At 52.5% G+C, this 24,735-nt stretch overlaps 1 protein-coding gene and 1 long non-coding RNA gene across 2 annotated transcripts; both read right to left on the bottom strand.

The window, feature by feature from the left end:
• LOC116539570 lies at positions 1–2,443 on the bottom strand. The gene is made up of 2 exons (XR_004264117.1): positions 2,407–2,443; positions 1–242 (listed from the first exon to the last, which is right to left on the bottom strand). It is a non-coding gene; the product is annotated as an uncharacterized LOC116539570 (long non-coding RNA).
• Positions 2,444–12,047: 9,604 nt separating this feature from the next.
• Positions 12,048–16,108, bottom strand: LOC116539568 (paraneoplastic antigen-like protein 8B). Its single transcript, XM_032262564.1, has one exon. The coding sequence runs from the start codon at positions 15,638–15,640 to the stop codon at positions 13,733–13,735; it is 1,908 nt and encodes a 635-aa protein (XP_032118455.1). The 5' UTR covers positions 15,641–16,108; the 3' UTR covers positions 12,048–13,732.
• Between the last annotated feature and the right edge of the window lie 8,627 nt (positions 16,109–24,735).

Here is a 24,735-nt window from a genome sequence, read left to right as displayed (position 1 = left end):
TTCAGGGTTAGAGCGGTGAAATAAGTGTTATCGCTGTTTTTTCTAGAATATTCCACAGCTGAAAACCTGAACCCAGTAGTACAAGTACCCATTTTTTAAAAGACTCCCAAACGAAATGTACCAAACACGGTCAGGTGAAGTTTCTTTCATTCGTTAGGGAGGCTGGTCGTCTTCCTGATGCCTGGCAGACGTCACGTGGTCAGCAGTCTTCTGGTGACAGTGCCTGATTTTTGTCTGAAATTCTTGGCCAAAGGGAAAAAAAAAAAGAGAGAATGAATGAGTCTATTTTTTTAAAAAAAGAAGGTATGCATCATAGTTTTTGAATTCTAAATGTAATTTCTGTTTGGCAAAAGTTATAAATATCTACTTGAAGATGTAACACAGGAGAAAGACAACTGGTAAACCAAATTTAATAAATGTAATAAACAGTTTACGTTGTGTTATGGGAAAAATCATATTTTCTTGTTATGGGGAAAATCATATTGTGGGCTTGGAAGATGTCACACAAAGGAAATAAGAAGCACATAGATTTACGAGACCAGCCTGGCCAACATGACGAAACCCTGTCTCTACCAAAAATACAAAATCAGCTGGGCGTGGTGGCTCATCCCTGTAATCCCAGCTACTCGGGAGGCTGAGGCAGGAGAAACGCTTGAACCCAGAACCCGGAGGTTGCAGTGAGCCAAGATCGCACCACTGCACTCCAGCCTGAGCAACACAGCGAGACTGTGTCTCAGAAACAAACAAAAAAAGAATCACATACATTTAAACCCTAAATGAAATAGGCTACTTAGGACGTAAGGACCCAGGGGTCATTCTAATTAGAAACAGAAAGTTTGGTCCAGGAGTAGCGAGATCTCTTTCCAACTGAAACAAGATTTCCGTAGGAATGAGGCCATCTTTCAGAGCCACCCACTCACTCTGGGGAAAGGTTTTTAGCTTGGAGGTTGAAAAGAAAAATTAATCATTTGGATATCTTTCCTCTTTTCCCCCGTCCCCTTGACTAGAGCAAGGTCCATTAAAATGCTCCACGTCCATCTCACCCTATTTAGTCTACTGGCTTTTTTTAAACCCCCGGCACCATTTATACAGACATTCTTTTTTCTCTTCTCTCTTTCTTTCTTTCTTTCTTTTTCTTTCTTTCTTTTTTTCTTTCTCCCCCCCTCTCCTCCCTCCTCTCCTCTCCTCTCCGGCACAGTGTTGCTTTACCACCCAGGCTAGAGTGCACTGGCGCGATCCCAGCTCACTGCATCCACCACCTCCTGGTTCAAGCAATTCTCCTGCCTCAGCCTCCCGAGTAGCTGGGACTACAGGCACCTGCTGTTGAGGGGGGGAACCCCCGCAAGTGCCGTGGCAAGGGTCTGAAGCCTCACCCTGTTCCCATATAAATATTGATTTAGAAAAGAATTAGAAATATAGGTACATTTTTTGCATATATTGTATTTATATAATCTTATAGTTACTTATAAAGATATATACCCAATATAACCTTTAATTGTACTAATGACTATCGGGTTATGAAGCATGGAACTGAGGTGATATTGTGAACAAAGTGACCCTAAGGCAAGATGCTCTAAGCCCTCTGTCACGCCCGCATAAGGGCTGCTGGAGGGTGCCTTGGCTGTGTGGCAGTGCCAGCACTGGGAAAGCGCCTGCTGTTTAGCCAGCTAGGGAAGGAGACGTCCAAAATGGCCAAGACATCTCCTTCCTGGGGAAGTTTGGATTAAACTCCGCTTCTCCAAGCTCTTGTGGCAAGGCCTGACGGCCGTCAGGGACACCCACGGGCATCCAGGGGCTTAACTGTGTCTAGTGACGCTGTGCTTCAGTGGTCACGTTCCATGTCTGCTCTCACGCCCTGTTTCTGCACCGGATTTGTCTTTTTCTTAGAAGATAAGAATAATAGTGGCATAATCTTTATATCCTTGATATTTCTAACAAATATGCAAAGAGTGCTGACACATTAGGTTTTCTCCTTGCCTTGGCTACTTGAAAGTCGTGGGCCCCCTATCTCCAAGGCACATGATTTCCCTGACCCTATCACTGACCACCATGACCTCAGCCTACCTTCCCTGCCCCCTGCTTTGTACTTAATAAAAATCAGAGTGTCCTAGCCAGGCGTGCTGGCTCACACCTGTAATCCCAGCACTTTGGGAGGCTGAGGCAGGTGGATCACAAGGTCAGGAGATGGAGACCATCCTGGCCAACATGGTGAAACCCCAAAATACAAAAAAATTAGCTGGGCGTGGTGGCACACACCTCTAGTCCTGGCTACTTAGGAGGCTGAGGCAGGGGAATCGCTTGAACCCAGGTGGCGGAGGATGCTGTGAGCCAAGGTAGCGCCACTGCACTACAGCCTGGGTGACAGAGCAAGACACCATCTCAAAAAAAAAAAAAAAAAAACCTTACCTGGGCGTGGTGGCACATGCCTGTAATTCCAGCTACTTGGGAGGCTGAGGCAGGAGAATTGCTTGAGCCTGGGCGACAGAGGTGGCAGTGAGCTGAGATCGCACCACCGTACTGCAGCCTGGGTGACAGAGTGAAACTGTGTCTAAAAGAAAGAAAATACAAAAAAAAGATGGAGAACAACCTGAATGTCCAATAACAGGGGACTGATTTCAAATATGGTTCATTCACACAGTGTACTACTACACAATTTAACCAAAAAAAGCATGAGGAAGGTCTCAATGTGCTGATGAAGATGTCCAAGCTATAATGTTAAGTGAAAAAAGCAAAGTAAGGATCATTATCCATAGAATGCTACTATTTGTGTAGAAAGTAAGGAAAAAATTGCATATATTCATGTATACTTTATAGGCATTAAAAATATCTGGAAGTGGCTGGGCGCGGTGGCTCACTCTGTAGTCCCAGCACTTTGGGAGGCCAAAGCAGGTGGATCACTTGAGATCAGGAGTTCAAGACCAGCCTGGCCAACATGGTGAAACCCCATCTTTACTAAAAATACACACACAAAATTAGCTGGGGATGTCGGAGAGCCCCGGTAATCCTAGCTCTTTGGGAGGCCGAGGCAGGAGAATTGCTTGGACCTGGGAGGTGGAGGTTGCAGTGAGCTGAGATCACACCACTGCACTCCAGCCTGGATAACAGAGCAAGACTCCATCTCAAAAAAAAAAAAAAAAAAGAATAAAGAAAATAAAGAACGCCTACCCAGTAACGCATCTCCACCAATCACGCCAACTCTGGGTTTGAGCCTCTGAAATCAATAAACTCTGCTTTCAAGCAGCTTAAATGAGCTGCCCTTTTTGGCCAAGAAAAGCCTCCCACTCGTCTGTGGCTTGCCATAGCTCTGCATCCCGGGTTAGAATCCTTTGTGCTGACTCCTGAATGGCTTCCTGCTATTAAAATGTTTTTCTCTGATGTATTTTCTTTCCAGGTTGACACAATACATAGCTTATTTCTTTACCTTGTTTATTGTCCGTGTCTTCTCAACAGACTATCAGCTCTGCGGGCGGGGACTTTCTATCTGTTCTGCTCCCTGCTGTGCCCCCAGCTTTTAGAACAGGGCTGTGCTGTGTTGAATTGTGTCCCTCAAAGTTCACGTCTGCTCAGAACCTCAGTGAGGATGAGGTCATGCTGAACTGGGATGAGCTGTAGATCCAATGACTGGGTCCTAGTAAGAGGAGAGCTACAGCAGGGCACGGTGGCTCACGCCTGTCGTCCCAACACTGAGAGGCTGAGATGGGCGGATCACCTGAGGTCAGGAGTTCGAGAACAGACTGGCCAACATGGTGAAACCCCATCTCTTCTAAAAATACAAAAATTAGCCAGGTGTGTTGGCGGGCACACCTGTAATTCCAGCTACTCAGGAGGCTGAGGCAGGAGAATTGCTTGAACCCGGGAGGCGGAGGTTGCAGTGAGCTGAGATCATGCCACTGCACTCCAGCCTGGGCAACAGAGCAAAACTCCATCTCAAAAACAAGTTAATAATAATAAATCTTAAAGCAGACACCTATGTAGATACTTACAGAGGTTGTTGGGAGCATTTCATTTCTTATCAAATAAAGGGGGTCATCGCGTATAAACTTGCTTCTCACTGTGTTCACTCAAAAGGTCCCAGCGGAAACTCTCCAGCCCACCCTTTCATGACTGCAGAAGATCCCATGTGTGGCTGGACCGCGGCTCTCTCGATCAGGCCCCTATCCGTGGGCATTCGCAGGGTCTGGGCTGTCTCACCAGTGCAGTGAAGTCACCCTGATGCTTCAGACGTGAGCCTGTGGCAGCCTGTGGTATGCTAGAAAGCCTCCGCATTCATGAAGCCAGTCACCTGGTGCACCACGGCAGTTATGTCACTTTACATTGTGTGTATGTGAAAGCCATCATTCGCTAAATGTCACTGATTGAATTATGCCACTGTTCAGTGGTGTGACTGAAATGCTTTGACACTTCTTCATTTTTTAATGAACCGGGGGACTTTTCTAAAAAGCAGAAGTGATTTTGAATTATCTCAGGGAATAGGGGATTCTCTGTGGAGAGAGCAGGCTACGGGCACACAAGGGGAAAATGTCCTCCGTGAAAACTGTAAGATGGAAAGCTTTCCGACAGCACCTCTTCGCGATCCTGGAACGAGGGAGCAAAGACTGAATACAGTTTTCTTTCCCTACTGCACCTCCTTCCTCTGCCCAGAGCTGAAATCCTACCTTCGTTTTCCTCTTAGAAGTAACAAGGGATAAAGAGACAGGGATCTGGCAGGGCACAATGGCTCATGCCTGTAATTCCAGCACTTTGGGAGGCTGAGGCGGATGGATCATGAGGTCAGGAGTTCAAGACCAGCCTGACCAACATGGTGAAGCCCCGTCTCCACTAAAAAAAATACAAAAATTAGCCGGGCGTGGTAGTGCGCGTCTGTCTGTAATTCCAGCTATTCAGGGGACTGAGGCAGGAGAATCGCTTGAACCGGGAGGCGGAGGTTGCAGTGAGCTGAGATCATCCCACTGCAATCCAGCCTGGATGACAGAGCAAGACTCCATCTTAAAAAAAAAAAAAAAAAAAGAGAGAGAGAGAGAGACACATGTTTGAATTCCAGCTGTGCCCACCACCAGGCATGTGCTCGGCAGATGGTGTAGGGGGCTGCCCAAGACCCTCAAGACTCAGAGAACTCAGAAAAGCAGCTGTGCTCATGGTTACAGTGTATTACAGTGAAGAACAGAGAAGCACTGGCCACACAGCTCCCCTGGGAACAGACAACGGGAAGCTCACGCCTGCCCTCCTCCTGTTAAGCCCATAAAGGACGTACCTGCTACCCCTTGCCTTCTGCCATGATTGTAAGTTTCCCGAGGCCTCCCCAGCAGCTTTCCTATGGAGCCTTGCAGAGCCATGAGCCAATTAAACCTTTCTTCTTTATAAATTACCCAGTCTCAAGTAGTTCTTTTTTTTTTTTTTTTCTTGAAATGAAGTCTTGCTCTGTTGCCTAGGCTGGAGTGCAGAGGCACGATCTCGGCTCACTGCAACCTCCACCTCCTGGGTTCAAGCGATTCTCCTGCCTCAGCCTCCTGAGTAGCTGGGACTACAGGTGCATGCCACCATGCCTGGCTAATTTTTGTATTTTTATTAAACACGGGGTTTCACCATATTGGCCAGGCTGGTCTCAAACTCCTGACCTTGTGATCTGCCTGCCTCGTCCTCCCAAAGTGCTGGGATTACAGGCGTGAGCCACTGTGCCTGGCCAGCCCCCCAGGTAGTTCTTTATAGGAGTGCGACAACAGACTAATACAGCAGGAAACATCTGGAGCTGTCTGTGGAGGAGGCTCTGGGTGCCAGTCTGGGGGTGGGAGGACTGCTTCCCATAGACCAAGGAGGCCTCACCTTGCCAGGGACCTGCTAGGTGGAAGGATATGGGAGAAGCAGAGATGGTGAGACACATTAGGAGAGGTTCAGACGCCGGGACAGAGGACCTGTGTCAGGGGCTCAGGGAGGAGGTATGCAATGGCCTTTTCCAAAAACCTCATTCAAAGGTAGCTGAGTGTATCTCCTTGTCTCTTGGCTCTGGAACCAGGTGACGTGGGTAGGAAGGAAGGCAGCGGAGGTAGGGCAGGGCCCTGAATGATGGAACCAAATCGGATTCAAAGCGTGAGCTGTGTGGATTTCATTCATATCTGCCACCCTGAGTAGACTGTTCTCTCTCCCTCAGTGACACACACATGCACACACACACGAGTTATGGCCCATACAAGGACTCACAGATGCACATGCAGACACAGACATGCAGACACATTATAGTCAGAGACCCTCCCCCATCACAAACACACACGTGCAGGCATGCCACAAACACACACACATTCACAAAGTCACAGATACACAGACTCATAGCAGCACATAGAAAAGTGTTCATGAGTCTGGTGTGATGGCTCACACCTGTAATCCCAGCACTTTGGGAGGCTGAGGCGGGTGGATCACCTGAGGTCAGAAGTTCTAGACCAGCCTGGCCAACATAGTGAAACCTGTCTCTACTAAAAATACAAAAATTAGCCAGGCATGGTGGAGGGTGCTTGTAATCCCAGCTACTTGGGAGGCTGAGGCAGGAGAATTGCTTGAACCCAGGAGGCAGAGGTTGGAGTGAGCCGGGATCTCCCCATTGCACTCCAGCCTGGGCAACAAGAGCAAAACTCTGTCTCAAAAAACACAAAAAACCAAAAAGTGTTCACAAACTCCCAAACCCACAATGTTAAACACCGTGTCCCAAGACTCATCAGCCTAGACACATACATGCATATCAGCCTGCGTACAAACACAGATCAATACAGACACACTATGCGCAGATACACCTATTCATGCACACACTCACACATTCACTCACATAGACAGAGACACCCACACACACCTAATGGCCGAAGGAGGAACACACACCTATATGCACTCAGACACAATTCACACACACACCCCTAAGTGTACACACACACACATACACTCAGAGACACACATGTCAATCACACACAAGGTTTGGATCCTCCCACCCCCTCTGAGTATCCCCGACACTTCGGCCAAATCTGTCTCCCACCAGAGCCTGTTTCCCTCTTGAGTGAATGTAACGTTCTGCACTCCATTCCAGCATCTTCAGTGTGAGCCCTTGAGTAACTCAAGATGAGATGGCAATAGAGGCTTCAGTATTTTTAAGCCAAAGGGGTTTCAAATGGAGCCTGCAGAGCCAGTCCCCCTGAGGCAGCCGGCGGATGCCTCTGGGGTATGGTTTCAAATTAGAGATTTGACTCCAAATCAGCCTTCATCTGGACCAGTCCAGCCACCCCTCACTGTCGCTAAAGAGAAAAGTGAGAGGCCACAGGTGATTGCAGAACTAGACATGACAGGGAGAGATGCTGCCCTGAGATGGGGTCGAGGGAGCTTTCTGCGTCCCCCTCCCAGACTCACAGGGTGTGACAAGAGAAGAGGAAATGGTTAGAGATGGGGGGAGGGGTTTGGAGCCCAGCTGCCTGAACCCCCCAGCGCCGCCCCTTGCAAGCTGTGTGACCTTGGGCTGGTTACTTGACCTCTCTGTGCCTCCACATCCTCATGGAAAATGCACACAGAGCTTTCCTCCCAGCACTGCTCAAGGGACTGAAGAGGGTGTGATGTGTCTGTGAGGCCATCTCGTCTTATTTCTGCCTAGGTATCAGGACTGCCAGCTCTTCACTGCACACCTCAGCCCTGACAGGGACCCTAGGGCAGCGATCCCCACCCTGGCTGCCCCTGGAATGACCCAGAGCCTATGCCCAGCCTGCACATGGGAACCGCTCTCGGAATCTCTGAATGGTGCAGGGCACGGCTGGGGTAGCAACAGGGCCTAAAGCTTCCCGGGTGATTCCAAGCAATGGGCAGCCGGGCTGACAACCGCGACCCTAGGGGTCCTAGAGACCATCAGACCCCACAGCCGTGGTTCTCAAACTGGTCCCGCATCGCAGGTACCTGGGGGTCCTTTGAAAACGCAGCTTGCTGGGCCCCACCCCAAACGGGGTTCTGTAGGTCTGGGGTGGGCTCGAGAATCTGTATCTAGTCTCTAGGAGACGCAGCTGGTCCTGGACCTCACTTTGGGAACCGTTGTCTTGCAGGAAAGCTCCCTTTCCCCAGCCTGGCGTCCACAGACCAGGGAGCGCTGTCCCTTTAAGGCACTGGACCTGTGCCCTGAGCACTCGAGCGCTAGGGAAGCGCGGTGGCGCGCACGATTTTAAACTGCGGTCCTGGCGCGCCCTCTGGTGGAAATAGCGGGCACAGCACGTCGCGCTGACTCCTCGCCCCTTCTGGAGTCGTAGGTTGGGGGGGGCGACAGGAAGGGTCGTCGTCTGTGGCCCCCCGTTCCCTCCCGGCAGTTCTAGGATGTGGCCATATTCCCCGGAGCCTGTGGATCGCTCCTCTCCTCGCTTAAGCAGGCCGAGGAGCCAAGACACGTTCGGCCTCTTGGACAAATGGGAAGGTCCGGACCCAGGTATACCTCGCGGTGGGGAGGTGGGCTGGGGGAGGAAAGGGGAGAGGAAGGGGCTGGACCCCGGGATGCCTCAGCCTCACTCTCGAAGGAGGATCATTCCGTCCCTCCCCTGGGGCCGGGGAGGCCAATTATCGGAGGGGGCCCTAGAGTAAAACAAACCTGGGTTCCAGCTCCCTTCCTTGCCTCTCTGAGCCTCGGTTTCTCTATCTGGGAAATGGGGGTGAAAATCTGCCTTCATCCTCTTCCCTCCTTCCTCCTGCCCTCCTCTCTACAAAGCCAAATAAAGACGCACAGACATATACACTCGAATGTGCTCACCCGCAGATGCACACAGAGACACAAACACACGCACACAACCTCAGCCCGCCAGTCACCTGCACAGCTCAAATCAGGCTCCTGCAAACCCCTGCGCCCACTGCAGGCCAACCCCACCACCCTGCGGCGGGCCGGCCTTAGTCCGCTCTCCCAGGTTCCTGCCTCGGCCTCCTCCTGCTCCAGCCTTGCACCCTGCACCCCGCCGACCTAAAACACAAACCTCTCCCCACCTCCTGCTCAAACCCCTCCCGTGGTTCCCCAGCGCTTAATGGGGCCCAAAGGCCCTGCCAGTTTGCACACCTCCCCATCCCCACCCCAGCAACCTCTTCACACGCGTTTGCTGCCTCACGTGAAAATCCAGCCAGACAGCGACCACCATGGAGGCAGGAGGCCTTCTTTGGCGTCATTGTGCCTCCGCTGCAGCAGCGTTTAGCCTGACTTGGGAGGGGCAGTAATTACACATTAATAAGCCCATATAGTCACATCCCTGGCTTGGGGCTTTTGCCCTGGCTCTTCCTGTCCCCATCATGCGCTTCCCCCAGGCATCCGCTGACCGCACCCCCTCCCCTCCTTTGGGTCTTTGCAGCATTGAGAGACCCCGTCTCTACAAAAAAATATAAAAGTAGCGAGGGTTGGCGGCGTGCGCCTGTGGTCCCAGCTACTAAGAGGGAGGCTGAGGTGGAGTATCGCTTGAGCCCAGGGGTTCGAGGCTGCAGTGAGCCGTGATCGCGCACCTACACTTGTCACTTTCTCAGTGAGGGCTTCCCAGGCCACCTGGTTTATACCCTCTCCTGCCCCGGCCCTCCTCGGGCCCCTGCCTGCTGGACTTTTGTCCCCGGCAGGTCTCACTCCTTAATGCATGGATTTCGTCCTCATCAAGGGAGCTCAATGCAGCCTCCCCACCGCATGCTCCCTGAGGGAGGGTCCTGTTTCCTGCATCTAGAACAGGGCCTGGGACGCGTCGGTCCCGGATAAATCTGGATTCCTCAAACTGCGCTGCAGGCTCCTCCCAGACTGTCGCCTTCTCTTCCAGGAGGGGGCAGCTGCGCTCCGTTCCACCCGCCCCCAGAGGCTCCACGCGGGACAGACCCAGCTGCTGCCGCTTGTGCTGGTCTCTGCGCCCGGGACCCTTCCCGGCGGGACCTCAAGGCCTTTAGGCTGCTGCTCCTTCCACCCCAAACGCTCCTCCCCACCCGCTCGGCGCACTCCCTCCAGGAGCCAGGGAATGAAAAGAATGTTTTTTTCCAGCACATTCGCCACGAGACATATCTGGGGTCTGACTCCCCCGGTCCCCGTGGTTCATTCCGACCGCCAGTCATTCCACAAATAACAGCAGCCGCCGCGTGCCAGGCACCGTGCTGGGTCAGGGGACAAGAAGGGGACATGCCAGGCTACACTTTCTCCCTACAGAGCTGGCCCTGAGCCGCTCTGCGGCGCCTTTCCCCGCCACGCCCACCTGTTCCCATGCCGCGTGGGTCCCCACAGCAACCTCTCGGGGTCCCCTGAAGCGGCTGATGCTGCTGCGACCCCACAGGGTGCTGGGGGGAGTTGGAAAGCAGGAGGAAGGGGACGCCTTCTGAGGAATGCTCGGGCCGTGGTGGCGGCAGCAGCTAGGGGCTCCCGGGTCCCTCCTCAGGCAAGCCAGTCCGGTGCGTGGAACTTGGCAGCCGTATACCCGGGCTCTGGGCAGCAGCATTTCCCACGCGGCTCCCCCAGCCCTCGGGAGGGAGCGTCTCCCTGCATTGCTAATATCGGGACCAACCGACCTCCCTGTTTTTGCACCTTCTGATTGCAATACCCCAGTCACCAATTTCCTCTTTTAACCTCCCTGACAGGTACAGCAGGTGCGCTACTGAGAAATGACTGCATCAGGGGGCAGTAGTCACTCTGAAAAATAAAAGCAGGAAGTGCAGAAAGCGTTACTTTTTTTTTTTTGAGATGGAGTCTGGCTGTGTTGCCCCAGCTGCAGTGCAGCGTCAAGATCTCGGCTCACTGCAACCTCCGCCTCCCGGGTTCAAGCGATTCTCCTGCCTCAGCCTCCTGAGTAGCTGAGACTACAGGTGTGCCAGCCACCACGCTCAGCTAATTTTTGTATTTTTAGTAGAGACGGGGTTTCACCATCTTGGCCAGGCTGGTCTTGAACTCCTAACCTTGTGATCCACCCACCTCAGCCTCCCAAAGTGCTGGGATTACAGGTGTGAGCCACCACACCTGGCCCAAGGGTTACATTTTTGTAGGTGGTCGGGGAAGCTCTCCCTGGGAATGTGACATTTGAAGAGAGGTCCAAATGACCGTCCAGGTCAGAGCCATGCCCACAGCCTGGGGAAGGGCACTCCAGTGCAAAGAAAGAGCAGAGCAAATGCCCTGAGGCAGAAATATGCCTTATGTATCCTGGAGACCTGGGTGGCTGAAGCCACGAAAGACACAGAGAGGGCAGTGGGAGACGAGGCAGACGGTGAGATGGGGGCAGTGTGTAGACCTGAGCTGTGCAAGATTGCTGCCTGCGATGGTGGTGATGTCCTGCACCAGCTCTGAGCAGTGTGGTAGCCGCTGGCCACGTGTGGCTCTTGAGCACTTGTGACGTGGCTGGGAAGACTGAGGAAATGGATGTATAATTTTATTTAATCTTAATTACATGTAAATCCAGTGCACCCCCATGATTTAGTTGGACAAAGCATGTCTAGACAGTCATAAGAACTGCAGCTGTCATGGCACATGAAGGAGCCCTTGGGGTATTTGGGGAAGGGAAGGAATGCAATCAGACCCCAGGTGTGACTTCTGAGAGGATGCCTCTGGCAGCCATGTATGGTGGGGGGACACGGGATGGAGGGAGGCAGAAAACCCAGGTAGGATGGAAGGCTGAGACTGAGGTCCAGGGCAGAGGCTAGGGGTGGAGGCTGGGGGGTGGGTGAATGCAGCTGCAACCTGGCAGTGTATCTGGGTGGAAGCTAGGGTGGGGATTGGCCGGGCAGGGTTAGGGCCACAGGGGAACTCCGGAGGCAACTTAGGGTCTCCATGGGTGTCCAAGGGCCTCAGAGCTGAGACTGAGGGCAAAGGCTGGAAGCGGGGAGGTGTCAAGGGTGGGGGTGGAAGCCCAGATCTGCAAGGGGTGAGATGATGTTGGGGGGTAGGGAGGGCCAGGAAGGGTGCACAACCCTTGAAGCAACAAAGGACAGTGTGTGTAAACCAGTGACAGGGCAGTTCCCAGGTGTTCTGGGCGAGCCACTGTCAAGACTGTGGACATGTGCGGCCCGCGCTCCACACTCCCCCTGCCCCATCGCCCAGAGCACTGAGAGAGCACAATGCTGAATTTCACTTTACTGGAGGATCCAGGTGACACAGCGCACAGGGAGAGAAGCCTAGAACTGCTATGGTGCACAGGGAGAGAAGCTTAGAATCACACGGGAGAAGCACACCTAGGGCCCTCCCCACCCACAGCAACACTGCAGGCTGCTGTACCCAGCCCTCCGCACACCCAGCCTGCTCCTTGGTGGGTGGGTCACTGTCCGGGGCAGCCTCTGCAGGGAGGATCACCCAAGCCCTGCAGCAGCTCCCAGTTGGCTTCTGCATCTGGGTGTCCCTGACAGTCCAGTCCAGGCTTCGAGGCCGCATCCAGGCCCCCCCGTTTTTTCCCAGAGACAAGCAGGGCAGGGCCTCCTTGCACGTCGAGCTCCCTATACTGCCAGGGTATAGAAATTGGGACGAGGAAGCACACACATTGCCTCAGGGACAGGAAGGCAGGAACGAACAAGGGGTCCTGTGGAGACCGATATCTAGGGAAATATCAAGCTCAGCAGGGGTTGGGGGAGCTGAAGCGAACGGCACAGCACAGAATCACACACAGCTGAAGCGTCTGCACTTGGGACAGCAGGTGCTGAAGCTGGAGAGCCCCGGCCCTGCCTACTCGGAAACCTCCCTGGCAGGGTTGGGATTTCCTCCCAGGTCTTTTCATCCCCTGTAAGGAGGGACACATTGCCAGCTTCTGCACTGCCTAGGTGAGCCTCTGCCCCTCACCGCGTCCTTCAGGGACCCCTCTGGCTTTTAATTCACTCAGGGGGTGAACCTAGGGACTTTCAAGGTCTTTAGGGCTGCAAGGCCAGCGCTGAGCGGTGGGTCAGCTCCATGGGAGAGTGGGGACCCACGGGAGCCATAACCAATGGGGGGGGGGGCAGGGCCACAGCCCAGAGGAACCAAGACTCTGGATTTTATGTGAATTTCCCCAAATGGAACATGTCGGCAAATAATTAGAATGTTGGGAAACACTGCAGTCTAAGTGACAAATTCAGCTTGTGGTCAGCGGCAGGTGGCCTCGGCCTGGGGCTGGCTCCTTTGTATCAGGGCCGCCGGTGGGCAGAGCTGCTGTGTGTCTGTGTCTTCCCTCTGCTCTTCCTCCTCCTCCTTCCCTTCCCCCACCGTTCCTCTCCCCTTTTCTCCTCCTCCCCTTCCCATCCCCCGTCAGTCTCTCTGACTTTTCCTTGCTGGAATAATCTCCTCTCCTGGGTAGGAGCTGGGGCCTCCTCTGGCTGGGAGCTGCGCCCTGACACGCGCTGCTCAGCTGGTGACCAAACCTCCATCACAGACCCTGGGCCGAGTCAGACTGGGGAGGGGGAGACAGCGACCGGCAGTCCCTGCCAGGCTCGGGCTCGGTAAAGAGCCCTGCTCGCCTCCGCAGATGCCCGGTGTCCACCCACACCCCCGCCAGGGGCGACCCAGGCCCCTCAACCCTGGTGCCCATCTCGGCCCCTCGCCGCTGCTTCGAGAGTACGTCTCTTTCCTCCATCCATCTGGGCTTCCTCCGTCGGGATCGCTGGTGCCCCAGGCCCGTGAGGGCCCGAGAGGGGAACGTGACACCGGCAAACGCGGCCCGGGCGCCGGGTGAAGCGAGGAGGTCGCGCCTGCGGAGGGAGGGAAGAGGGTAGGGAGAGGGAGGGCGGGGGGGGGCACACTCGGGCGCCCTGCTGGGCCGGCTCACAGCCCGGGGGGCCGCTAGCGGCATTTAGGGGGCAGCCTACGGCCCCGACGGGCCTTCTTCCCGCGAGCGGCCTTGGAGCCAGTGGAAGCCTGGCCCTTGGCCTCGCCAGCCTTGACGTGTGCACCAGCGCCCGTGCTCCCCTTTTTCTTCCTGCTTCCCGCGGCGTCGTCCAGAGCTGAGCCCCGGCTCCCGGCTTTCTTCTCGGGAGTGACGCCCCGGCCTCGGCCTCTGCCGTCCCCGCGCGTTTTGCGGGCCCCGGACGCGGTGGGTGGCGCGCCGGCCGGAGTCAGGCCCCGGGGGGCGGTGCGAGCCCTCTTGGCCCGGGGCTTCGTGGATGCCCTGTCCTCGGGCTCCGACGCCTCGCTCTCCGTGTCCTCCGACTCTTCCTCGGACTGTTCGTCCGAAGCCTCCTCCGAACCCTCGTTGGACCCCAGGTTTTCCCTGGCGGCCAGGAGCGCCAATACCTCCCCCAGTTTGCCTTTGGGGTATTTGTACTTCCCGCCTTCCCAGGCGTTTTCTTTTTCTTCCTTCATCACCTCCGCCATATCCTGCGCAGCCAGGAGCGCCACCAGCTCCAGAAGGCCCCCCTCATCCTCACCGTCCTCGCCCCAGCCCCCGAAGAGGCCACGCCCAGCCTTCTTCACCTGGGGAGGGAGATCCAGCTGCGCCAAGGTGGAAATGCACTCCCGGAGGTCCCCGTCGTCTCCGGCCTTGCGCAGGACCACCGCGTCCACCTCACGGCCCGCCTCCTCCACCTTCACGCGGGTCCCGCAAGTGTCCTTGGACATGACGGACAGGACCTGTCGCAGCGCGTCTTGCTTGTCTTTCTTGTCGCTCCAGCCCAGCGACTCGATCACAGAAGCGATTTTCAACATCTCCTCCCGGGCCCAGGGGTCCGACGGGTCGGTATAGGCCACAATGGCCACGAACTCAGGATTGTCCAACCCCTCTGTTTCTTGGTCCTCACTTTCCTGCGAGTCGCTCTCCGAGGCGTCGCTGTCTACCGGCTCCTCCTCCGGGGTGTCTCTCACAGCCAGCAGGGCCACTAAGTCGGGGATGCAGCTTTTGCCTTCTTTGGTGTTCAAGGGGATGGATTCGGCCCCAGCTGGCTCCTTCTCTGCCTCTTCTTTCTTGGCTTTATCGGTGACAGTGACCAGAGCCAAGAACTCGCGGGGACCGTCTTCTTCCCCCTCGGAGCTGCAGGGCGCCCACTGCCTAACCAGCTCCCTGGCGGCCGCCTGGAGCGTGGCGTACAGCGCGCTCTGGTCCTCGTCTCCGCTCAGGTCGCCCTTGTCGATCTCCTCGATCACGATGCCCAGGCTGTCGTCGGAAGAGTCCTCGGCCTCACTCCTCGCGGAAGCTGATGGCCGCCCTCCTCGGCTTCTCTTCTTGCCCTTCTGAGTCAACCTGTTGCGTCTGGTTCTGTTTCTGCGACCCCGCCGGCCTCTCCTTGTGTTCTTGGCTGCCCCAAGAGGCGAGCCAGCCTGCCCTGTCACCTCCCCAGAATCCTGGGCCTGGGTCTCCGAAGCGGGAAGGGTGGGCGCCTCCCCCGGGGTCCCAGCCACCGCGGCCTGCGCAGGCCCGTCATCCAGCAGCAGGCGTCTCATCTGCTTCAGGACCCTCGTGTCCTGCGCACGGTCCTTCCACAGAACCCTCCAGACCCCATCCTTGCCCGGGATCTCCCTGGGAATGGCGGCGTGATTGACGTCCTCCACAAACTCCACCAGGGCAGCCTGGGCCTTCTCGTTCGTCAAGGCCTTCATGCGTCGCAGTCTGAACGTGCCCAGGGGCAGGAGGGAGGGCTGCAGGGCGGCTTCGACGTGCGCCTGCTCCAGGCCCTCCGGGATGCCGGTGACCAGCAGGGCCCTGTGCGCGTCCACGTCCAGGCCCCGGCACCAGTCCTGCAGAAGGCTCATGGCCATGGTGCGGCCCACTGGACGCTGATCTTGGGGCAGGAGGGAGCCTGAGATGGGGTGGGCTGCAGCGCACAGCGTCAATGCCACCCTGGAAAGCCACCCGCAGGGCTTAGAGTCCCGGTTCCGGTGAATGTGGCAAGGCTGGAGTGGGGCTCGGGGCCCGGGGGCCCTAGCTGCCTGCTGGTCGGCTGGACGCAGTGACCTTCCCCGGGACCCCTCCCCAGAGCTGTCCGAGGATCCGCAGGGGGGCTTACGTTTCTGCTTTCCAGGGCAGCTCCCTCCCTCTTTTTCTGACACAGGCCTGAGTGCCTGGGCAACGCGGCCAGGTGCAGGGGGGCGGCGCCGAGTGCACCTGGAGGGGCGTGGGAGGTGGGAGCCGCCGCTTGCCTGCTGCTCCCGCCGCGTCTGAGCGCGCACCCTCGGCCTGAATCTCAGCAGTTCCGCTGCGACGCGGCTGCTCGGGGCTGCGCCTGCGCAGACGGAGCCACACGCTCTCCCCGGTCCCCCCCAACCGTCTCCATGGCAACAGTGCAGCCTGGAGCTGGGGTCTGCGTCGCTGTGGCCTGAGACGCTTCTCTTAAAGGTCCCGATGGGAGAAGGATGGGGGCCTGGAAGCACCGCTTGTTCATCAGCAAAAAGCAAGGCCGAAACCAAAGAGGGCCAGAAATCACTCAAGGAGACCCGATCTCATTCAGGGGCCAGAGGCCTCCTTCCAAAGGGTACGAGCTTCACTGGGGGTTACAGTTCCCCCTTCCAGTGGAGAGGTGGAATTCGGGATTACATAGGCCTAAATCAAGAGGCACTGGCCTCGCACCGTGGGACTAGGACTCACTCGGGACACTGGCCTTATTCACAGTATAAGAGTCTCAGTATTAAATAGGGGGGCCTAGGCCCCATCTGTGAGCAACAGACAGCATTTGGGGTATATGGCCCTCACTTGCGGGGTACAGGCCCCACTCAGTGGGACTGGCCCTCACTCCCAAGCATGTTCCTGTATTCTGAACTAAGCATACACAATGAGTCCCGTGGTTCTGCACACGCTTTCAGCATATGAATGACCATGAGTGAGACCAGCCATGAATTTTGCAAGAAAGCATTTCCTTTGACTGGGACAGCAGACTGGGGCGTGTGAACGTCAGTCACAGCTACTGTAAGCATGCATGTGCTTCTCTGTCCCTTGTCGACCATGAGGCTGTCCCCTACTCTACATGAATCTGGCTCTGTAGGCCTGCTGCATCATCCCTACCTCAAAGGGTTGTTTTGTTTTTGGTTTTGTTTTTGTTTTGAGATGGAGTCTTGCTGTATAATCCAGGCTGGAGTGCAACGGCACAATCTTGGTTCACTGCAATCTCTGCCTCCCCGGTTCAAGAGATTCTCCTGCCTCGGCCTCCTGAGTAGCTAGGATTACAGGCCTCCCAAGTAGCCGGGATTACAGGCATATGCCACCACATCTGGCAAATTTTTATATTTTTTGTAAAGACAGGATTTCACCATCTTGCCCAGACTGATCTTGAAGTCCTGACCTCAAGGAATCCACTCGCCTCCAAAAGTGCTGGGATTACAGGGGTGAGCCACCATGCCTGGCCTCAAACCGTTCTCATGGAGATTAAAGGAACTAATCCAGGAAAGCATTTAGAAGAGAGGCTGGCCCACAGCTGTTGCTCCGTGAAAGATGGCTAAGCTATTTATTGAGAACCTACCATTATAAAGGCATATGATTTTGTTTGTTTTTGAGATGGAGTCTTGCTCTGTCACCCAGGCTGTAGTGCAATGGTGTGCTCACTGCAACCTCAGCTCACTGCAACCTCCGATACCCGGGTTCAAGCCATTCTCCTGCCTCAGCTCCGATAGCCAGGACTACAGGCATTCACCACCATGCCGGGCTAGTTTTGCATTTTTAGTAGAGATGGGTGTTCACCATGCTGACCAGGCTGGTCTCAAACTCCTAATCTCAGGTGATCCACCTGCCTTGGCTTCTCAAAGTGCTGGGATTACAGGCATGAGCCACCGTGCCCAGCCAAAAGCATCTGTTAACAAACAAATAAATAGGAAACCAAAACACCCCATGCTTTGTTTTTGTTTTGGCCACCGGGCCCACCCCCTTATTTTTGTGTGTGTTTGAGGTTTTGTTTTTTTTTTTAATTTTTTTTTACATTTAAGGAGACTTTAATTGCAAGGTTACCACAACAACTGAGCAAACTACTTACTCCTATTTTCCCGACTTTTTCCTCTTCCCACCTTCCTGACCCACGAATGGATGTCATGTGACTCTTCTCTCCCAAGCAGTGTTGTCCAACAGAAATAGAATGCCAGCCTCAAATCTGAACCACATGTATAATGTTGAAATTTCTAGTTGTGGCCAACTAACACTGACCTCAGGTCATCCATCCACCTCGGCCTCTCAGAGTGCTGAGATTACAGGTGTGAGCCACCACACCCAGCCTAATGTGTCATTTTTGACATTTGAATCTCCAATTTAGGCTGGGCATGGTGGCGCATGCCTATAATCCCAGCTACTCGGGAGGGTGAGGCAGGAAAATCGCATGTACCCAGGAGGCGGAGGTTGCAGTGAGAAGAGATCATGCCACTGCACTGCAGCCTGGGTGTTGGAGCGAGACTCCATCTCTGAATGAATGAATGTATGAATGAATGAATGAATGAATGAATGAATGGAATAGAAGATCGGATGACACATGCCACACACACTGGAAACATGAGGAGTTTTCAAGGAATTCAAGGAGTTCTTGAAGTTCTTCTGCCTCAGCCTCCTAAGTAGCTAACAGGTGCCCACCACCACACCTGGCTAATTTTGTATTTTTAGTAGAGACAGGGTCTCACCATGTTAGCCAAACTCCTGACCTCAGGTGAGCTGCCCACCTCAGCCTCCTAAAGTGCTGGGATTACAGGCGTGAGCCACTGCGCCCAGCCTCCATTCCTTTTATGGCTGAGCAATGCTCCATGGAACAGATAAACCAAATTTTCTTTATTCATTGATCAGTTGATGGACATTTGGGTTGTTTCCACTTTTTGGCTATCATGAATATTCTGTGAACACAGACACATGATGAATATGCTCTGTGTAGACATATGTTTTCATTTCTCTTGGGTAGACACTTTCAGGAGAGGAATCCCCGGGCATATGGTTACCCTGTGTTTAGTCATTTGAGGGGCTGAAGAGGTGCTTTTGGCAATGGCCAGTGCAGAGCAGGGTCTTTCCTACTTCCCACAAAGGCGCTGTAAGTGCCAAAAGAGTTAGGTTCTGGACCCAGATCACTGGAGACTGATTTTTCAACAGTGTCACAGGGTGGGTGACTTAGATAACAGAAATCTATTTTCTCACAGTTTCAGTGCCATCGGCTTAGTTTTTTACACTCACCCAATAACCAAGGAAGTCATTGTGTCTCTTCATGGCTCTGTGACCCCAGTTTATATTGAGATTATGAGGATTTAAGAGGAGGTGTGGGTCGGGCATGGTGGCTCACGTCTGCAATCCCAGAATGTTGGGAGGCTGAGGTGGGTGGATCACGAGGTCAGGAGATCTAGACTATCCTGGCTAACACGGTGAAATCTTGTGTCTACTGAAAATACAAAAAATTAGCCAAGCATGGTGGCACGTGCTTGTAGTCACAGCTACTTCGGGAGACTGAGGCAGGAGAATCGCTTTAACCTGGGAAGTGGAGGTTGCAGTAGCCAAGATCATGCCACTGCACTCCAGGCTGGGCAACACAAGACTCCATCTAAAAAAAAAAAAAAAAAAAAAAAAGAGGGGTGTGTGTTGGAACAGTGCCTGGCCCTGAGTGTTACTGGGATGAAGATCTTATTCTCACCATGGGACAGTACAGGGCGGCATGCTGGAATGTGGAAGGGACTGCTCAGGAGGGTGTTTGGTTTATAGGAGAATCCACAGGTATAGGGGCTGAATTTTGTCTCTTTAAAATTCCTATGTTGGAGCCTGGGTGGAGTGTAATCACATCCCTCCAGGAGGCCGAGGTAGGTGGATTGCTTGAGGTCAGGAGTTTGAGACCAGCCTGGCCAACACAGTGAAACCCCGTCTCTACTAAAAATACAAAAATTAGCCCGGTGTGGTGGTGCATGGCTGTAATCCCAGCTACTCAGGAGGCTGAGAATTGCTTGAACCCAGGAGAATTGCTTGAACCAAGGAGGCAGAGATTGCAGTGAGCTAAGATCACACCACTGAACTCCAGCCTGCGCAACAGAGCAAGACTGTCTCAAAAAATAATAAAATGAAATTCATATGTTAGGTTGTGTGTGGTGGCTCACACCTGTAATCCCAGCACTTTGGGAGGCCGAGGCAGGCAGATCACTTGAGGCCAGGAGTTCGAGATCAGCCTGGCCAACATGGTGAAACCCTGTCTCTACCAAAAACACAAAACTTAGCTGGTCATGGTGGCAGGCGCCTATAATCTCAGCTACTCAGGAGGCCGAGATGGGAGGATGGCTTGAGGCTGCAGTGAACCATGACTGAGCCACTGCACTCCAGCCTGGGAGGCAGAGTAAGACCTTGTCTTAAAAAGAAAAAAAAAAAAGATAGACCATGAACCCTAACCCCTGTGCTCAGAAGATCTAACAGGGACAAGCCAGGCAGGGACATCAGGAGCCCCAACATGTCCTGCTGAGTCCTGCCCTGGGCATTTCTCCTGGAATTATATCTCTTCTTAGGCAGAGATGAGCCTGTGACTCACCAAGACACTGTTGCTAAGGTTCCAATGGAAAAAGCTGGAAGAAAGAGCACATAAAATGTTCAAGCCTGGGCTCAGTGGCTCACAGCTGTAATCCCAGCACTTTGGGAGACCGAGGCGGGCAGATCACAGGAGGCCAGGAGTTCAAGATCAGCCTGGACAACATGGTGAAACCCTGCCTCTACTCAAATTATTAGCGGGGCCTGATGGCATGTACTTGTCGTCCCAGCTACTCAGAAGACTGAGGTGGGAGGATCGCTTGAACCTGGGAGGCAGAGGCTGCAGTGAGCTGAGATCATGTCACTGCACTCCAGCCTGAGTGATGTAGTGACAGACTCTGTCTAAAAAAAAAAACAAAAAAAGTTGTTCAAAATTCTTCTCCCTCTCATTTTGTGTTTGAGAAAAATACAAGTGAATCTGTTTAACTGGAAATAGCACTTTTGGAGCAGGGGTTCTCAAAGTGTGGTCTGGGAACCCCTAAGGGTTGCAAGAACATTCCAGGGGGTCCATGAGATAAAAACTACTTTCTTTTTTTTCTTTTCTTTTCTTTTTTTTTTTTTTTTGAGATGGGGTCTTGCTCTGTCGCCCAGGCTGGAGTGCAGTAGCACAATCTCGGCTCACTGCAACCTCTACCTCCTGGGTTCAAGCAATCCTCCTGCCTCAGCCTCCTGAGTAGCTGGGACTATAGGCACCCACAACCACGCCTGACTAATTTTTTGTATTTTTAGTAGAGATGGGGTTTCACCATGTTAGCCGGGATGGTCTCTGTCTCCTGACCTCATGATCCGCCCACCTCAGCCTCCCAAAGTGCTGGGATTATAGGCATGAGCCACCGCACCCGGCCAAAAAAATGTTTTTATAATACTAAACCAAACCATTATTTGTCTTTTCACTCTTATTCTCTTACCAGTGTTCAGTGGAATTTTCCAGAGGCTATACAGCGTGCCGTATCGCAGCCGACTGAACCAGAAAGCAAGTACAAGGATTGTTGAGCCAGACATGAAAGTGAGTTGAAAAACACCAAAATACAATAATGCCACTCTTCTTCTCACTAACTTTGTTTTGTTTTGGAAAATGTATTTATTTTTAGGGCCAGGCAAGGTGGTTCACACCTGCAATCCCAGCATTTCAGGAGGCTGAGGCAGGAGGATTGCCTGATCCCAGGAGTTTGAGACCAGCCTGGGCAACATAAGGAGACCCCCCCAGCGCAACCATCTCTACAAAAAATACAAAAATTAGTCAGATGTGGTGGCCCGTGCCTGCAATACCAGCTACTGGGGAGGCTGAGGTACGAGGATTGCTTGAGTCTGGGAAGTTCGTGGCTGTAGTGAACCATGATGGCGCCATTGCATTGTAGCCTGGGAAACAGAGTGAGACCCTGTCTCAAAATGTGTATATTCCTATTAAAATATATATGTGTGTGTCATCTACATGGGTGTGTAACATGTTTGTTACTAGGCAGGACATTTTCAGGCTCCCAATTTCCCTACCTGGCTGGTCCCTGTTAGATCTTATGTGTACAGGGATTGGGGTTCAAGGTCTAATTTTTTTTTTTTTGAGACAGAGTCCTACTCTGTCATTCAGGCTGGAGTGCATTGGCTCAATCATGGTTCACTATTTTTGAAAGAGTTAATAAGTACCATATTCTTTTAACTTATCACAGGAGATTCCTAACAGAGTCAACATTGACAGATATAACACACATAAACAAAAGCTCTTTAGGGTCCTTGATAATTTTGAATAATTTGAGAGGTCCTGAGACCAAATAGTTGAAGAATATACATACTAGAGAATACAACACAATGTTCCCTAGGGTCCCCAAATAGAAAAAAAAAAAAGTTTTTCAGCAGGTTGTGTGTGTGTGCGCACCTGTGTGTGTATGTGCCCATGTGTGTCTGTTTCTCCAGCAAGTTACAATTGAATTGTGGGAGGTCGGTGCACTGCAGACTCATCTGCCCTCTGCTGTCTTTCTGCTCCTCTCTCTCCAGCCTCACCAGCAGTGTTGCCAGGGAAACCAGATCAGCACATCTTCAACACAAAATCAGTTTATCTCCCATGTGTCTGGAGGGCCTTTCGAGATGTTTACATCCAAGGAGCTGTCGACTCCACCTGCCTCCGTGTCTTTAAAATGCCATTTTATCTTTACCCCCTCTCGCATTCCTTTTCGCTTTTCATTTTGTGATGGCTCTCCTTTTGTTTTCGTGTGTTCTTGCAAAATGTGCATTGCCCTTTGGGGGAATATAGGCTAAATTTGCATAACTTGTTTTCTATGATCTATCCCTTTTTCTCTCTCTCTTTTTTTTTTAATGCACTCAGCAGTGACGTGTCTAAAATTGATCCCAGTTTTGTAGCTTGTCCGTAATTTCACCTGCTAAATGGGGCTCCGTGGTTTTTTAACATGGTTGCAAGCTCTCCAATTCCAATGAGGTGAGACTCTACATCTTTTTTCCTTGAAGCTGAATCTGGGTGAGCTTGTGACCATCTCAGCTGCTAGAGTATGTCCCCTTGCTCTGTGTCTTTCAACGTTAGTTGGATGCTAGGTGTCTTCCAAGCTTAATTATAAAAGGCTTTTGCCTGGTTCTTTTGGAATAATTACTGCTTGGAACTTAGCTGCCATACTGTCAGGAAGCCCAACTCACACAGAGAGCTCTGCATGTGGGTGCTCAAGTCAACAGCTCCAACTGAGCCCAGTCTTCAAATTATCTCAAACCAGGCACCAGACATATGAGTGATGAAGCTTCCAGGTGATTCCAGACTCTAGTTCTCAGGGTCATCCCAGCTGTGGCCCCACACATTGTGGGGCTAAAAGAAGCCATCCGCTTTCATAACTACTGATCCATGGACTCTACAGGCATAACAAGACGTTGCTGCTTTATGACACCAAGCTGGGCTGGTTTGTTACACAGCAAAAGTAACCGGTGCATCCCCATACCTGTCTCCTGCTCCCACATACACACAGCACGACTCTACAATAAATGTTCTTACACACAGTTTCTTATGATGTTGAAGGAGACACTGAGACTGTCTTTGGCATAGGTCCCAGGAGCAGAATTGCTTGGCTCTGCATATTCCTTTTTTTTTTTTTTTTTTTTTGTCACCCAGTGACAGTAGCCACTGTGGAGTGCAGTAGCCATCATGACTCACAACAGCCTCGACCTCCTGAACTCAAGTGATCCTCTTGCCTTAGCCTCCTGAGTAGCTGGGACTGCAGGTGTGCACCACCACATCTTGTTAATTTAAAAACATTTTTTGTAGAGATGGGACCTCACTATGTTGCCTGGGCTGAACTCAAGCTCCTGGGCTCAAGCAATCCTCCTTCCTTAGCCTCTCAAAATGCTGGGATTGTAGCCATGGGCCACAGGGGCTGACAAGGGTCTGCATATTCCTAACTCTACCAAGTCCTGCAAGTCACTTGGTGCAATGAATGTCCCTATGTACTCATGTATGAGGATTCCTGTACCCCCAGTACCCACTCCCACCTCTGGAGATTGTCCAGGCTTCTAAGATTTGCCCATCTCATGGACATAAGGTGGAAACTCATTGTTCTCTAACTACAAATGAGTTTGTATGTCTCTCTTTTGGTTTATTTGGAAATCCCCTTCTGTAAATAGCCTGTTCATAGCATTTTGCGCATTTTCTCATTACTGTTTCTGCTTTTGCCACCGCAATTGTTGACTTTTTAACAGAGCGCAGTGCAATTCCTAAAGGCATTTTAGCTCTTTCTGTTACTGCACTAATACACTGTGAAATGTGAATAACATTTCTATCATACAAAGAGGTAATACAGCATGGTGCTCAGTAAATCTTGTATTGAACAGATGGAGGAAGAAAGGAAAGAGGGAATTATAACATCACACACACACCATGCCAAGGGATCCTTCCATGCCAGCCACTGGATAGAATAACCTTTAATATATTGCTTCATTTAATCTTCACCACAGTCATGTAAAGTCAGCCCCATTACTATCTCTATTTTCCAGATGAGAAATCTGAGGGGTGTGTGTGTGTGTGTGTGTATGTGCGCGCGCACGTGCACCTGCAGGGTGGAAGGTCTTTTACAACTGGGAAGTGGTGAGACATCAATTTGACCACAGGTCTTTGATTCCAAACCTCTGATTCTAACAGTGATACCAGGCAGCCTTTCAGCAGCACCATCCCTCCCCAGCACTCATTCATTCATTCATTTCTTCATTTAATCACTTAACAAACAAAGAGAACCTACACCTGTGGGATATGGCAGTGACCATGTAAGACCAGGGCCTGGCTGACATCATAGGGGATCAGATGTGAACCACTAATAACTGCCTAATTCATCATGATGAAAAGACCGAGTAAATTACTGGGGCTGGGCATGGTGGTTCATGCCTGTAATCCCAGCACTTTGGGAGGCCAAGGAGGGTG

This window comes from Sapajus apella, unplaced genomic scaffold (assembly GCF_009761245.1).
Source record: "Sapajus apella isolate SASKATOON/1434 unplaced genomic scaffold, GSC_monkey_1.0 scaffold130, whole genome shotgun sequence".
Lineage (NCBI taxonomy): Eukaryota > Metazoa > Chordata > Mammalia > Primates > Cebidae > Sapajus > Sapajus apella.
Note: the sequence above shows the minus strand (reverse complement) of the source record. Positions and strands in the feature narration are given on the sequence as shown.